Genomic DNA, 16490 nt, shown 5'->3' with positions numbered 1-16490 from the left:
TGATCTATCCTTAACCAAGCATTTTCATGGCAACTGACAGAATCTTTCCCAACAACAAACAAACAAAATCAGTGAAGGGCTCAAACTTAATTCCATTAAAGGAATCCTCCCCATCAAAAAAATCATCTTGTCCCTCCTCATTGCAGGAAGAAAAGGGTTTGAATAATGAACAGAAGTAATGCAATTGCTATGACAACATTTCTAATGAGCTGAACCTGCTGACAAGCACAAGGGCAGTGACTCTGGGGCACTTCAGGACCTAAACCATCTCTGTCAGCACCTGCTCACCTTCAGGTACGGGGCAGCTTCAAAGGGCACCAGCTCTGACAGGAACTCCAAGAGGAAGACCAGAGATTTCTTACTGCTCCCATGATGGCCACCAGCATTCCCAAAGGAAGCCTGGATCAGGGGAACATGGCAAGAGAACCTTTCAGTGTGCAGAGAATCCTCATCCAAGCAGTGCCATAACCCAGCACACCAATCCCAAACGTCCCATTTCTGTCAGGAGAACCCTTCTGGAGAGAAGTCTCCAGAGAAAGTTCACAGGATCATGGAATGGTTTGGGTGGAAGGGACCTTAAAGACCATTTAGATCCAATCCCCTGCCACACCTTCCACCATCCCAGGCTGCTCCCAGCCCTGTCCAGCCTGGCCTTGGGCACTGCCAGGGATCCAGGGCAGCCACAGCACCTGTGCCAGGGCCTGCCCACCCTCCCAGCCAGGAATCCCTAATTCCCAATATCCCATCTAACCCTGATCTGTGGCAGTGGGAGCCATCCCTGTGTCCTGTCCCTCCATCCCTTGTCCCAGTCCCTCCCCAGCTCTCCTGGAGCCCTTCAGGGGCTCTGAGCTCTCCCTGGAGCCCTTCAGGGGCTCTGAGCTCTCCCTGGAGCTTCTCCTCTCCAGGTGAGCCCCCCCAGGTGTCCCAGCCTGGCTCCAGAGCAGAGGGGCTCCCCTGGATCATGGTGATTTACAGAAATCTCTGTGGAAGTCTGCTGCCATGAGAACACTCAAACAAGGCACCTCTGAGATGCACCAGAAGATTGATATTCATGAGGGAATCACAAATCTGCAGGTTTCTACACAGGTTTATCTGGGCATTCTAAGGAAAACAACCAGTCTGGGACTACAGGAACACAACCAGTTTACCTCCTGGTACCTCCTGGACACTCTATCAGCCAAAGCTGAGCTTACATTTGCAAACTCACACAAAGGAATTTCCAGGTTGAATTTGCGTGGGGATTTGCATCCCTAAAACACCCACCTGGTTAAGTTAAAAGCAACAAGCAATTATCTGTAAGGTCAAACACAGCAATTACAGCTGCATGCAAACCTCCAGGAAACAGCAATGCTTCCTCTGCCATAACCCCCAGTTTATGCAATGACAACAGTGCTGCTTATCAAGACACTGCCATCCATCCAAGGGATGATAATAACAGCAATTACATGTCTGCATTCCTAGCAAATAACTACAACAGGCCAGGTGGACCTAAAAGATGAAAGGAGGGAAAACTGGGGAAAACCAAATAAATTTATTCTTTGCAGACACAAAGGCAGTAATAAATATTCAATCATTCCTAATATCAGTACAATCCCTTGTGCTTTGCTTTTTTATTCTTCTTCCCCTTTCTCATTCCTGGCTATCCTGTCTGGGACAAGGCTCTCTCCACGCAGCAGAGCATCCCTCATGCACAGGTTGCCTGACACAATTAAAACAAAGCTCCCAGTCAGGCCAGGCCTCACTGAGTCTCACCTTGAACCACTCAGAGTAAGGCATGAAGACAGCAGGGCCCTCCAGAGCAGCCTGGCGGGCGATCAGGAAGGCAGTGATCATATTTTCCATGTCATAACTCTCAAAGGCCTTGAGCAGGAGATGGCTCAGGAGATCTAGGAACAAAGAACAATAACCTCACACTTTGCTCCTGACATCAGTGCCGGGTATTCTGCAGCAAATGAAGACAAATATCTGAGATAAAACACGAGGCAGGACATGTACTGCAGCCTGGAGAACCTCTGGGGTCTGATCTTATTTTTTTATGCCCTTTCAACTGTCAAACACACTTGGATTCCCTGCAGGGAGTCCAGCACTGGGATAATTAGTAAGGAATTCTCACAAACAAGCTCTGCCAGCAAAGGTGAGCTGGAACTAAGGTTCAGTAACCACCATGCCAATTAACGATGAAGGTAATTACCAAACCACCACCCTGGGCTGTACACAGAGCTAGAGAAGCGGCAGGCACGAGGCCTGGCACTGCCATCCCCACAGACATGGGGAGCCTGATGGAAAAGCAGATGTGCTGTGCTGCTGCTCTTTGCCATGCAGGAGCCCTGTGCTGCCCCCCAGCAGCAGGGGCACACCCAGGCTGGCAGTGCCCACCTACCCTTGAAGAGCTGCCCAGCCTCAGCCTGGCACACCACCAGCGTGGACACACAGGACAGCACGTGGTGCCAGTTCACCTCGTGGGTCTCCAGCACCTGCTGCAGCTGGCACACGGCCTCCTTCACACTGAATGCCACCAGCAGCTGCAGGGAGGGAAATTCCTGTTAGCTGGGACACACAGCCACAAGAAACAGGGGAGTACACACAAGGCTGACAGGCTTTTCTCTGAATTTATCAAACTATCCTGCAGCTTTTGGATCAGCTTCCCAGGCCCAAGTGTCAGCCTGGACTGGAACCAGCATCAGCTACAATAAACAGTAAAATTCCCATTCTCTCAGAGCTCATGTCTTACTCTGTACCAGGGAAAATTCACATCTCTACATTCACTGCAGCAGTGCAAATTCACATCTCTACATTCACTGCAGCAGTGCAAATTCACATCTCCAATCAGCATCTTTGCTCTCATTAACTGCTTTGCACTAGCAAAAACCACTCTTGTTCTTTTCCTTCATGCTTCCTCCCCCCAGAGATTCTGGTGATTGGTTTGGATGCTGCAACTGGACAATGCTGCACTAATTCCCAATAACCTGATGTCAGGTTTTGCAGTGGAAACAAACCCAGCACAACACAGTTCTCTGGGTACCTTGCGATACAGAGCCGTGAGCAGGGGAGAGGTCCTGGTAAAGCTCCACTCCTTCTGCATCTGGATGGCATCAGACACTGCACCCACAGAAAGAAAACCCCAGCAGCAGATTTTACAACACGCCCAAAACACACAGGTTTCCCTTTAAACACTGCCCAGTGGAATTCTGTCTCCCATCAGTGTGTGGCACAGGGACTGGGCCATTCCCTCATGGCTCTGTCACCCCAGAGCTGCTTTGTGATCCCCCCTGCGTGGGCTGACACGGCACATGCACAGAGAAGCAGCAAGGAATCAGCTTTCCCCTCATTAACCTCTCTCATCCGGGAGCCAGCCATGACACAGCTCTCCCACACAGCAGACGAGCAGCTCCAGACCACAGCTCCTGGGGACTGCACAGCTCAGATTTCACAGCTCAAACAGATTCCTCCCCAAAAACATCAAGCTTCACAATCACTGATCCAGGATTAGAACCTTCCTGCCCAAAATCTTCTCCTGAATTATGACCCTCAGGTGATATATTTTGCCTGATTTGGCACTCTGCTATACAGACCCCAGGAAGGAGCTGGGAAGCCTGGAGGCTGCTCTGGCTCTGGATCCTCCACTCACTGTGGGACAGAGCTCTGGACACACCTGGAGACCCCTGTCCCTGGCCATTCCCACCTTTCAGCACGGGGTTGTAGGTGAGAACCTCGGTCAGGGTGTGTCTGAAAAATTGCCTCAAGGAATCCGGGTGAGCCACACTTCCATAGAGGGGCACGTGGAACACATTGAGCCTGCAAGGACAAGGAGATACCAGAAATAGTGTCAGCCAGGTACTGATTCATTATGATCAGCCAGGTACTGATAATATCATTATGATCAGCCAGGTACTGATAATTTATGATCCACCAGCTGCTGATGAAATAGGAACAGCCAGCTGCAGCTTAGGGGGAATTACTGATTTTTATTCTATATCGTCTCAAATTGCCACACATATATACTTTTTGATATATATTTAAAAAACCAAAACAATGAATGGTTACTCAGCACTCTGTAGCCATCAGATTAAATGTGAGTCTGAGGGCTATCCCTGCACAGGGCTGAAGGTGACATGAACAGTTAAATAAAACAAGTTTGGAAGCATGAATTGGAGGTGATTTCACCTTCCAGGTGTTTCTGCTCAGAAGCAGTGAGGAAACCTGATGGGGAATTTCTGGCATGACAAGAGGGAGGTCCAGGGTTGGCTCCAGCACTGCCAGAATCCACTTTCCTTCCTGGTCCTTATCTTTTTTACAAGCACTTTTGTCTGCACATATTTTATTAGAGGAGAACACCAAGCACAAATAGCACTGGGAGAGCTGGGGGTGTGTGCAAATAAGTCAAAAACACCCCACAGCATTGCTCCTATTTCAGTAAGAAGTGCAACAGTGGATAAAAACCCACTCCTGACACGGTTTGGAACGTTTCTTACCAGAACCTCACAGCTTGCACCATGGAAACATCTTCCTGCTTCTCTTTACCAACAGCATCAAGCACCCCTGGACCCCAAAACACACAAAAACCCAATGAGAAAAGAACTGTGACAGAAAGAACTGTGTAAACCCCACATGGGAATTAACAGGAATCAGCAATTTGTGCCCCTTTGCAAAGGTGGCCCCATAGGGAAATGTGCAGAAGCCGCTCAGCAGTGCTGAATTCTTCCCAGATTTTCTCCAAAGTGACACAGGGACTCAGAAACTATTACCACTGCCCTTGAACCAATTAAAAACCTTTCCCAAGAACATGCTAATAATGAAGCCATCTAAAAACGCCTGTAAATCAGGGTTTCATTCCCAAACCCAGCCCCAGTGAGTGTGAGCACAGCGCACAGCCCGTCTGGGATTTGCACAAGCTGCATTAAGCACCCTGCAAAGCCCGGTCCAGACAAAGGGCAGGCTGGGGGGGAGGGCCACGCGTTTGAAATGTGCCATTTGCATGGCAGGAATTCCTTTAAAAGCTCCATCTGCCCCGAAAGGACGGGCGGAGATCAGACAGGTTGGCAGCTTGCGCAGCGTTGTCTTGGCGATGCTCAGCCCACACCTCCCAGCCCACAGCCTGGGAAAGCCTTTGCTTTGCAGCCTGCTGCAGCAGCACTGCTGCTTTGTGGCACCCCGCCTTGAAAACCCTCCTCTTTCCTTGCTAAAGGAGCTTGGTTCGTGTATCCAAATCATTTCGTCAAGGAAAAAAACCCTGAAAAGGAAATTTCCTGAGCAGGGGCAGCGAACCAGACGTCCCTCACGTGCCACCAGGGCTTTAGGATGTAACACTCTCCTCTCCTGCTGAGGAATACTCTAAGGTTAAGGAGGGGAGAATAAAGCAAAGGAGATAAACTCAGCTTATCTTCAGGCACAGCAGCTCAGCCCTGCCAGATCACTGCAGTGAGCACATTGCTCCCTTGCTCCTGCCAGCCTGTCCTTCTCCCCCTGGGAAGGTCTTCACTAATAGGGAATTCTTTTACATTAAAAATCCTGATGTTCTCCAGAGATTAATGAAGTGGGACCCCTCAGAGGTGACCCCAAAGTATGGACTAATAAAATATCTTACATAAACCTGCTGGAATGCATTTTGCAGGCAGGCAGGCTGCGCAAACGGGAAGGGCAAATGAAGAGCAGGATGCAGACTCCTGTCTGCCTGCCAACAGCCTGCTCCTCCTCCTCCTCCTCCAAAATCACTACTCCTCTGCTCACAAGGGCTGGCTTTCAACTCTTAAAGGGCCACCTGAGATGGGATTCATGCATATTAAATAACGAAGCGCTTCTCTTGCGGCTTTTTAGAAGAACTCACAAGGTCTGTGAGCACCTCAGAGTACAGACTGTGCTCCCTGTGGCACCTGGGGCAGGGGATGGGGCTGGCAGTGCCCCTGGCCTGGCTGGGGTCACCTACAGCAGAGACAGCAGCACGAGCAGGAGAGGAGGCAGCAGGGAAAGCAGGAATCGCTGTCACTAAGGAGACAGCAGTGACAGCAGCTGCACACAGGTGACACCAGCCAGGGGTGTGTAAGGAACAGGACAGCAGAGCTACAGCATCTCCCCGTGAGGATCAGCTGTGACACAGGACTAAAATAACCCCATGTGAGTGTGTTTAGCCCTCCTGCACCAGGATTTGCTGGTAAATCAGGAGCTGCTGCCAGGCTGAGCCCTCAGCAGAGGCACCAGGGCAGCTCAGGCCAGGGCAGGCACGTTGCAGTTCATGAGCACTGGTGTTTAAGGGCTCCACACCTACACCAGATGTCTTGGCTCAGCACAAAAATAGAGGTTTCAGGAAACATTGGTCTGCAAATCCAAACGGTGAGTCAGCAAAAGGCAACTCAAAGTCTAATTTACTAGGCAAAAAAAAAAAAAAAAAATCCAAGCAGCAAAGCTGATCCTGGCCTAACCTCTGTGCTCCACCTGCTTCCAAAAACCTGTTAAAAATCAGGAAATCAGGTCAGGTATCTATATCATGTTACAGTTGGGAGCAGAAAAACAAAGTAGCATAAAAGGCAAGAAATTATCTGCAGCGTCTGGAGACACTTCAGGAGAACGACAGGGAAAGCAGAGGCAAATAAAATCAGTGACATAAATATTATGCACAACAGCACAGACAAAGCAGCCAGGCAAAGGATTTCTCCTCAGGGATTCAGCAGTGAGCAAGGAATGGAAGTCTTGGAGGCAGCAGTGGCTGCACAAAGCTGGGACCACAGCAATACTCACATGCCAGCATCCTCTGTAAGACAGCACGGCAGATCTGTTCAAAATTGACAAATTAATGGATTTAGAGTTTCAAAGGGCTGCAGTTCAATGCAGAAAAAGTAAATTGACTCCAAGAGTTTTGACCTTAGGCTGTGCAACAGAACAGATAAAATAGACAGAAGGGCAGCACTTTCCAACCTTACAGCATTCCATGTCTCATATTCAAATGGAACACCCAAGCAATCCAGGTGAAAGGAAGCTAAAAAACCCCTTGATGTGCCACCTCGGAGCAATTCTCCATAGAAAAATTCTGGTTTCACCATTTTTTCCCACTCCTGCACCTGTACCAGCACCCTCCCCTTGCAGCTCCAAGCCCTGAATTGTTTGTACTCAGCAAGAGCCAGAGATCAATGGCATTGCTTTATTGAAGCACCATTTGCAGCCAGGTTCATTTGTCCTTACGTAGGCAACCTTCTGGAATTCCACCTTCCTTCCCAGCTCCGAGGGCTGCTCAAAGCCGTGCTGAACAAACACGATGGCAAAGTCTGCAAACCAAGACAAAAATTGGTGTTCCAGCATTCCCTCTGCACACAGGTCACCTGCTCCTTCCCCTCCCACCTGTCCCAACAGCCCCCACTAACAGCAATCATTTATTGCCCTGGAATCAAATCATTCCCAGGAGAAAGAATCCAGAACTTCAAGGATTTTAAAGCCTAAAGAATTTGCAGTTGTGCTCCATGGCCTCTGCAGAACTTTACTTCACCAGCTGCACTGGTCCACACTCAGACACTGCAGGGATTTTTTTCCTAACTAAGCTAAGAAAATAAATAATAGAAATGGACAGGGGGGAAATGGAACTCTGAAATATTTCTGGCCCAGAATCTCTCCGTGGCTTTGCAGTGTCATAGTGCCAGTGTGCCATCCCTGAACCACACCCCTCACAATTACACTTTCTTGAGTTACCCTAACTCTAAGGAATGGAAAAATTCAAATCAATATTTTTTTAAAGGGAGAAAATTTGCTAAATTTGTTAAACATATAAAAAAATATATTCCCCAGAGAAATGAGGTGAGGAAACACAAAGTGAGGCCTGTGCTGTTCCACCTCTGAGTTCCTGCCCTGCTCCCAGCCCAGGGCCTTGCCTGAGAGAATCCTCTGTGCCAGCTCCGTGTCCCCACGGGAGGTGTCCCCACAGGAGGTGTCCCCACGGGAGGTGTCCCCAGCCTGCTCACAGAGGCCACAGAGGCTGCTGCAGAGCCACTCCACTGCTGCTGGGCCTGCTGGGCTCCTGCAACACAAAAGCACCTTCAGTTCAACCCCTCCTGTTTTCTGTGAGGCTTGGCTGTCTCCACCTGTGCCCTCTGCCCTAAACGTGCCACTTCCTTTATTTAATTTGGACCAGCACATTTGCTTTACAGTTGCTTTTTTATATTATTTGCTTTATAAAAAGGTCCCACAAGACACACACATGCAAAGGAAAAATGTGGGTGAAATTGTGCATCCAATATTTCCCCATCCCTGACATGAATGTTTCCATTGGGAAACCTCTGCTAGAAGAATTTCAGATCCAATTTCTAAGACACTCAAAATTTCTTCAAAAAAGAAATTAAATTCTTAATCTATGCCTTTGATTCCCTTGAATTGCTTTCATTGTGAACCAATATCAGAACCTAGAAAATCACTGGGACACAATAAGGAGACAACCTGAACTCCACAAATGGGGGAGTTGTTAGCTCTGGATCATGGAATAATGGAATGGTTTGGCCTCAGAGGGACCTTAATGCTCATCTTGCTTCACCCCATGCTTGGGCAGGGACGCCTTTCACTAGAGCAGGTTGCTGCAAGCCCTGTCCAAATTGGTCTTGGGCATTTGTTGGGGGGAAAAACCCAAAATTCTAAGACTAACAATTCTCTGGAGATTAACTCTGCCAGACCAAAAAAGTGTAAGATTTCGTGAAGACGGAATCACCCACTTTCTGCAGAGCAAGACTTTCTCAAATCCAGTTGGTGGCCAGCAAGGAGCCCCTGCCCTGAACTGGGCTCATCACCCCAGAGTAACCCCCCAGGCCCAGAGCAGCTCCTAAATCCTGCTAATCTGATCCCTGGGCAGCACCTGACCATATCCTCCCTCCAGAATACTCATGACTAATCCCAGATTATGCCCCAAGAGGCTTTGGGGGATCTGCAGCCCCCAGGGCCCTGCTCACCTGTCCAGCAGCTCTGGCAGGCCCACGATGTCACAGCTGTGCAGGTGCCACACGGCCTCCAGCACCAGGGGCTCCTGAGGACACAGCAGCAGCAGGTCACAGCCTGCTCTGGCCACTCAGCATTTGGTTATTGCACATGGTACACGAGAAATAAAGCTCAATTCTGCTTATTCCAACCACCCAGCATTAAAACTGACAACACAGCAAATGCCTGGTGATGAGAGATTGTATTTTCTAGAAATTTTGGGTGGTTTAGGGTTGTAGGTGCATCATCATTTTAAATTTTCGTGGACAAGTAATGAATATATTCATCTTTCCCCTCTGGAATAACGCTGATCCTGCAGATTTAAAGGAGCAGGGATAGCCCAGGAAACAGGTAACATGACTCAGGTTCAGGTTTTGCTGATGCAGATCCAGATCCAGATTAGAGAATTGTCTTTTAGTCTATTAACTGTTGATTAGTCCCTGTGGAACAAGGTTGCCACTCACAAGTCCATACCCCAACAGAGCTGAGATTGCAGGAGACTACAGGGAGAGACTCTGCAATCATGCAGGTGGAAAGGCTGATGGACACAAAGGGAAAATGAACAAAAATCTGCACCAGGCATTGCCCCTGTGTGATGCACTTGCTGCCCTGTAAATCCCTTCAGCTCCTGCCCACGTCCAGGGGAGCCCTGAGCCAGCAAAGCAACCCTGCAGGGAGCACCTGGCAGGGGAAAGGTGCAGCAGCTTCTGATCATTGCAGGCACAACCAACACCTGCACAAAACCTCCCCACCCTGAGAGGGAAGAGGCATTTGGGAGCCTTGGGCACAGGGAAAAGCCCCAGGAGCTCTGTGCCATGACCAGCAGCTGCCTCACACCCTGACCCCAAACTCACACACATTCTTTGTCTTCACAACCTAATTCTCACTGTAACACCCTCAGCTACAGTTATCTCTGCCTTATCCCATGTCTGCCCCAGCAGCAGGAGATGCTAATCAGCCTGTGAAACACACAGTTCTATTTTCAGCTCAGCAGAGGATATCTGAGACCAGGGCACAGCCCTTTATCTGGGCAGATCAGCCTTTCCTCCTTTCCCATGGGAGCAGGGTGGAATCAGAGCCCTCCCACTCATAAAAAGCCCTTGACTCCACTCACAGCACCTCTTGTCTCCACAAAATGCACCAAATGAAATCAAGACATCCCATCTGTCAGGCAGCACAAGCTGTTATCTGCTATCTGGTTTCTTTCTCTGTGACCTCACTTTGCCTTATCACCATTGCCAGGTAAACAAAGCAGAGAGCCAGGATGCCAAAGACACCTGGAATATTGCTGGCAGAGCACATGAGGGGCTCTGGGACTGTGTCACCCCACTGGCAGCTGGGGGTTTCTGCAATGGACCCCAAGAACAGCACTTGACCACCACAGTGCTGTCAGTGACCTTTTGTGGCAGTTTCCAATAATTCAAACCATTCCAAACCTCCACGGAGCTGAAAAAGCAAATCCCACTGCAGACACAAGGAAGTTCCCACTGAAGTTGCTCTAAAATAAACAGAACAACTAAAAAAAAACCCACCATGTGTAACTCAGCTCATGCTTTTGGGAGGTCAGGAAAACCAGTCTTTCCCAGGAATTCAGAAATGCCACATCCCATGGGTGAATCCTCATGGTGTGTAACACCACAGTGCTCCTCCATGAGCTCTCACCTTCATTTTCCACATTTCCTGGCAGAAGAGGGAGCGACAGAACATGTTGTTTGCCAGCAGATCCTTCACAGTCTGAAGCAAGCAGCTCAATCTCTTCTGGCATTGCCCCGGAAACAAAGCAGAAATAATTCCCTTTGTGAATAACACACTCTCAAAAAAGCAATTTGCCCTATTTGCTGCTCTTTAAAGGGTCAAATGATGGAGGGAATTCAGGGGAAAGGCCTAAACTTCACTTCTTATTTATCTTGTAATAAGCAAGACAAATCGAGCACCTCGGTGAATGAGTGTTCACTCATGTTTGGGGCTGAATCAGAGCAGGCAAACTGGGCCTAAAGTGAAAGCTAGCAGTGCTGTTTTGCTGCTAAATTAAAGATAAACCTTACTTTCTGGTCAGAGTTCAGCAGTGGGACTCTGGAGGGGCTGGCAGGATCCTGGCAGATCTGCTCCATGTTGGCAATGGCATTTTTGGCTGCCAAGGTCGCTGTGGGCACACCCAGCTTTGAGGCCTGCTCCTGCAGAACAGAGACTAAACAGCAAGGCACAAGGCTGTCATCACCAGGCAAGCAAGAAACAGGACCAAAACAATGAAAAGAAAGCAGAACTGGGGTTGCACATAAAGGCAAAAATTGAATATTGAGGAGGGTTCCAGCCCACATCTGGCCTGGGAGGTGCTCACCTATAAATGATTCTGGTGACACTCCCTGGTGCTCTGCCCCATCCTGCACACCTGGCTTGGCTGAATCTCCCACCTGCAAACCAAATAAAACCCTTGTGTGTGTGTCACACACATTTACAAACCCATCCCTGCACTGCTGGAGCAACTGACGTGAAATTAACACGGAGCTCCCACATGGAAAAGCACAGATTTCACCTTACCGGAGATGTGTGTTTAGTTATTGTCAGTTTATTCATAAAAAAGGAGATACAGGTCAAAATTCCTCATCCTCAGGGACCAAACAGCTCAGCAGCAGCACCAGGAGCAGAATTTCTATAATCCTTATCTTTCTGTGAAGCCACGTGGCCATAAATATTTGATGAAACATGTCCAAATGTTGGATCATTTTCTAGTTAAACCCTCTTTTTCTTTTTATAAAGGGAAATATTGTCTAGAGAAAGGCAGATCCTGAACTGTGGGAGATATTTGCGTTATCTGTTGTAAGTGTAAAATCAGTGTGTGAGGAGAGGGAGAATGCAGCTGAATCACAACAGTGGCTCAGGATAAGGCTGTCATGAGGACAGCCATGTCAGCCAGGTGTGCTTGGTAATTCAGATTAAAAACAAGTCTCTTCTGAATTGTCTTCCCTAGATTCACAAGAAGCTCTGACTTGAAAGAAAATGTGTTGGATTTCCCTTTGTCCCACACCACGCTTAACCATTTTTAGCCTGTGAAACATTGATGGAGAAGGGCTAACAATCCCATTTCTGTGACACTGAGCTTTCAGCCTCATCTTACTCCTACACTGCAGGTTTTTCTCTCCAGTTCCATGGAGCACTGTGTTCCTGGGACAGGGACTCCACAGCCCACCTGCAGCTGGGTTCTCCCACTGCCCCAGCTGGGCCATGTCCCGTTCCTACCTCCAGGAGCAGCTCAGCCAGGTTCTGGGGCTGATCCACCATTCCTACCTCCAGGAGCAGCTCAGCCAGGTTCTGGTGCTGGTCCAGCAGCTGCAATGTCGCTCTCTGGAGCTCCGCTGTGCTCCCAAAGGGGCTTCTCCTCTTCCTGGCTCTCCCTGCTGAGGAGTTTGGGTTTATGGAGCAGCGTGTGCCCAGAGCACCCCAAAACCACCTCGTGCTCCTGCTGCAGGGGATGGGGGCACAGAGGGGTGTGAGGGAAACACACGGGGGCCATGAGGGCAGAGACTGCGGGGTGTACACGGGCAGGTGTTGTGTCCTGGGGCACGGCGCCTTTGAAGAAAGCAGAGCGGAGTGCATGGATCGGAACACGTGGGCAGAGGGAGGGGAGTGTGCAGGTATAGAAGGGGTGTACGAAGGCAGAGGGGGCACATTCACCGCCCCCGTCCCCTCCGCTGTCCCCGCGGGGAGCGCCCGGCTCGGAGCTCGCCCGGCTCAGAGCTCGCCCCGGGCCCGACCCGACCCTCACGTACCGAGCAGGTCCCGCCAGCTCCTCCCGCCCGCGCCCGCCATCGCGGCCGCCGCTTCCCGCCACGCCAGCCCGCGCCGCCATTGGCTGCCGCTGGCCGAGCCCACCGACCCCATTGGCTGGAAGGGAGCAGAGGCCGTGCCGCGCCCACCCTGCTGCCTCTGTCTATTGGCTGGAAGCGCGGCGTGGTCCCGCCCCCTGCCGCCCGCTCTGTGCTGGCTGAGATGGGCGTAGCCATGTTGGGAAGGGCGGCGGCAGCGGCGGGAGCGGGGCACGGAGGGCGGGGGAAACACGGGGCACGGGCACCGTGACGGGACCCGCTCCGCACCGGCTGTGCAGGGGGTGGGACACGGTGAGGGGACCCCGGCTGTGGAGGGTCCACAGTGTGCGACACGGTGGGGAGCTCCGATCCTGCCGGTTCTGAGCCGTGAGGATGCTGCTGACCCTGATCCCACCCAGGGAAGGGGACAGGAGTGGCTGGAATTCCCAAAGAGATGAATCACCGGCGTTGCTGGGAGAATAAATAATAGAATTGCGGAATGGTTTGGATTGAAGGGAATGGTTTGTGCTGGAAAGGACCTTACAGCTCATCTTGTCCCATCCCATGCCATGGGCAGGGACATCTTCCACTGTCCCAGGCTGCTCCAAGCCCTGTCCAGCCTGGCCTTGGGCACTGCCAGGGATCCAGGGGCAGCCACAGCTGCTCTGGGCACCTGTGCCAGGGCCTGCCCACCCTCCCAGCCAGGAATTCCTCCCCAGTATCCATGAATCCCTGCCCCCTGGCAGTGGAAGCCATTCCCTGTGTCCTGGCACTCCATCCCTTGTCCAAAACCCCTCTCCCTCTTTTTCCTCAGATCTCTTCAGGTCCTGAATGGCCACAAAGTGTCACAGGGAGCAGAGGAGAATTCCCAGAGGGATTTTTCCCTCTGATCTGATCCCTCCTGATGATGAGCCGTTGCTGTTGGCCACCGTGGCTTGGAGCAGCAGGGGTGATTCCCCATGGAAAGATGAAGTCCCCGGGGTGTGTCCAGCACCGGGAAGCAGCTCCTGCTGGGCTGGCCGGGGATGGTTTATTGCAGGGCTGGGTGAGTCAGCAGCACATGATGCCAGAGCAGGGAGAACTTCCCAGCAGTGCCAGCAGATCCAGCATGGACAGTGCCATGGAATCCCACCGAGTCTGGGAACCCCGGCCAGGCCACATTCCCGAGCCACCCTAACCCCCAGTGCCATCTGCAAGCTTGTGGCAGCCCCAGGTTTTGGGATCCCCCCATCATGACTGGCCCAGCAGGAATCTGAGTGGGAGCTTGGCATTCCAGAGTGCTCCCAGAGTTTATTCCCAGCATCCCTGCAATGTCTTCAGGGTCTTCAGGGAGTTTCCAAGGGTGACCTTAAGGTCCTCATGGTGTCCCTTAGGTCCCCAGGGTGTTTAAAATGCCTCTAGAGTGGTCACAAATGTCCCCGAGGTGTCTCTCAGAGTGTCCCTCTCAACCTCTGGCCGTATCCGAGGCCAGCATCCAGCAGGAGCAAACTGCCCAGTAAAATGCTCCTTCTTTCTATGTTTCCAGTTTATTGCAGCAGGAAGGAAAGCAGGAGAGGCACATCCACCCCACAGGTGCTCTGCACGCTCATCCCAGGTTCCTGTGGCTTTGTGAGGAATTGTTTTTGTGCATGTGAGAGCTGAGGAATGGATTACCCACGACAAACAGGGGCACAGCCCCGCTGCAGGCGGCAGGGGAAGGGCTCTGTCTGCTCTCCACCCCAGCTCCCCACCTTACCCTGCTTCCACACTGCAGAGCCAGAAATTCCAACCCTCCCAGAGCGCTCTGACACCATTTCCCAAACACTTCATCTTTCCTTTCCCCCTATTTCTTTTGGCTTTAATTCTATTTCCCTCATCCACACACACACATACGCTTGGCTTCTGTTTGCGTTTTCCATGCCGGTAGCTTTTAATTACACAGCGATTCAGTATTAATTACAGATTTACCCAAAGCAAAGGGCTCCGTGCTTTATCATGCAAATGCCTTCCCATGAATCCTGCAGGGCGGCTTTTCCTTCAAACGCCGCACGTCCTCCCGCTCCCATCCCCGACGGTGCCGCCCCGGCTGTGGCCGGAGGCGCTGGAAAGCTGGCACGGCTCGGCACGGCTCGGCACGGCTTTGTTCTCGGCTCCAAAGGGTTGATTCCGGGTAAACCGGGCATCCAAACCTCTCACTGTGTGCAGTTCTGGGCCCTCAGTTCGGGAAGGATGTGGAGATGCTTGAGCATGTCCAGAGGGGACAACGAGAGAGGAGCTGGGAACACAAACCCTGTGAGGAACCACTGAGGGAGCTGGGGGTGCTCAGCCTGGAGAAAAGGAGACTCAGAGGTGACCTTATTGCTCTCTACACCTTCTGAAGGGAGGCTGCAGACAGGTGGGGTCGGTCTCTGACAGAACCAGAGGACACAGCCTCCAGCTACATCAGGGAAGAGATAGGTTGGATATTAGGAAGAAAATTTTCACCAAAGGAATAATAGAGCACTGGAATGCTCTTCCCAGGGAGGTGGTGGAATCACCATGTCTGGGTGTGTTTAAAAAAAGACTGGACATGGCACTTGGTGCTATGGTCTAGTTGAGGTGTGAGGGCATAGGTTGGGCTTGATGATCTTAGAGGTCTCTTCCAACCTCATAATTCTGTGATTCTGTGATTCTGTGATTCTGTGATTCAATCCAGAGCCAGATGTCAGTGCCACATCCAGGGGCTGCAGCTGGGCAGGATCCCACATGGATCCAGCTGGAGATGCCACTGGCACACTGCTCCAACTCCTGCAGCACTTCCCACGGTGCATTTGAGCATTCCCAGAGATGCATGGACACCTTGGATCACCTAAATCCCTTCTCCCCTCTCTCAAACCCACGCAGGGCTGTGTTTCCCACTATCCCAGCTCCATTACCCCAGTTTCTGCCCCACAGATGGAGCTGGCACTGTTCATGTTCCCTGGGAAAGGCTGTTCTGCTCCATCCCAGGCTCTCTGACAGGCATCTCCAGCCCTGGAGCAGCTCTTTGGCTGTGTGGGACAGGAGAGCAGCTGTGTTCCAGCTCTGTCCCTGTCCCAGCCCTGCCAGCACAGCTCTGGGATTGATCCCAGTTTATGCTCATCGGTTAATGGAGCTGAGTCAGGGCTTTATTCTCCTTCCATCATGGAAATGGGAGGCTCATCATGAGGAGAATGTTCATTTGCTCCCTCTGACCTTTCCCATGCACTGGTTGTCCTTTCTGCTCTGTCAGGACCATCCAGGCCTGCCCGTGTGCCCAAAGGTGATCCTGCTCCCATGTCAGACATTCCCAGTGGCTGTGGGATGCCACCCCACACCATATTCCCGTGGGATATTGTCTCCCTAGAGACTGCAGCTCATCCTGGCACCCTCACCCAGCTCCTGCTGCTCCTGGCCATGCCCAAACCACGCTCTGGCATCTGGAGCTCTGCTCCTGTCCCAGCCTGACCCTTTCCTGTGCCAGATCCTCATCCCAGCCGTGCCCCAGGGCTCCCCCAACACCCCACAAGGCAGGTTCCTCGTGGCAGGAGTCCCTGTGGGCACTGGTATCCTGTGCCATCCTGTGCCATCCTGTGCCATCCTGTTCCACCTTGTGCTCCTGCCCTGATTCCTGCTCAAGTGTCCCCAGGTGACCCTGTCACACACCCGCAATCCACGGCTGTGCCCTGTGCCCAGCTGTGTGCCCTGAACCCTGCCCTGTGCACCCGGCTAACCCGGTGCAACCCTGCCCTGCTCCCAGCCTGCAGC

The 16490-nt window shown here is 51.5% G+C and overlaps 1 protein-coding gene across 4 annotated transcripts in view; it reads right to left on the bottom strand.

Moving 5' to 3' along the window:
• The window catches only part of FANCA (FA complementation group A), a 33328-nt gene extending 20551 nt beyond the window's left edge, over nucleotides 1–12777 (bottom strand). For 2 of the 4 annotated variants that reach the window (XM_064723074.1, XM_064723077.1), the window contains exons 1-14: nucleotides 12229–12648; nucleotides 11282–11354; nucleotides 10989–11131; nucleotides 10606–10701; nucleotides 8919–8992; nucleotides 7854–7999; nucleotides 7174–7256; nucleotides 6733–6766; nucleotides 4473–4539; nucleotides 3683–3795; nucleotides 3023–3099; nucleotides 2381–2522; nucleotides 1753–1886; nucleotides 289–399 (exon numbers count right to left, since the gene is read on the bottom strand). In XM_064723074.1, coding sequence (XP_064579144.1) covers nucleotides 289–399; nucleotides 1753–1886; nucleotides 2381–2522; nucleotides 3023–3099; nucleotides 3683–3795; nucleotides 4473–4539; nucleotides 6733–6766; nucleotides 7174–7256; nucleotides 7854–7999; nucleotides 8919–8992; nucleotides 10606–10701; nucleotides 10989–11131; nucleotides 11282–11354; nucleotides 12229–12537 — 1602 coding nt within the window. In that variant the 5' untranslated portion in view covers nucleotides 12538–12648. Of the gene's footprint in view, nucleotides 1–288; nucleotides 400–1752; nucleotides 1887–2380; nucleotides 2523–3022; nucleotides 3100–3682; nucleotides 3796–4472; nucleotides 4540–6732; nucleotides 6767–7173; nucleotides 7257–7853; nucleotides 8000–8918; nucleotides 8993–10605; nucleotides 10702–10988; nucleotides 11132–11281; nucleotides 11355–12228; nucleotides 12649–12710 lie in introns of those variants that run through there. The other 2 variants (XM_064723076.1, XM_064723075.1) reach the window with 2 other exon arrangements.
• Nucleotides 12778–16490: the final 3713 nt, after the last annotated feature.

Source organism: Zonotrichia leucophrys, chromosome 11 (assembly GCF_028769735.1).
Source record: "Zonotrichia leucophrys gambelii isolate GWCS_2022_RI chromosome 11, RI_Zleu_2.0, whole genome shotgun sequence".
In the NCBI taxonomy this organism is placed as follows: domain Eukaryota; kingdom Metazoa; phylum Chordata; class Aves; order Passeriformes; family Passerellidae; genus Zonotrichia; species Zonotrichia leucophrys.
This window is presented reverse-complemented; position numbering and strand designations above follow the sequence as displayed.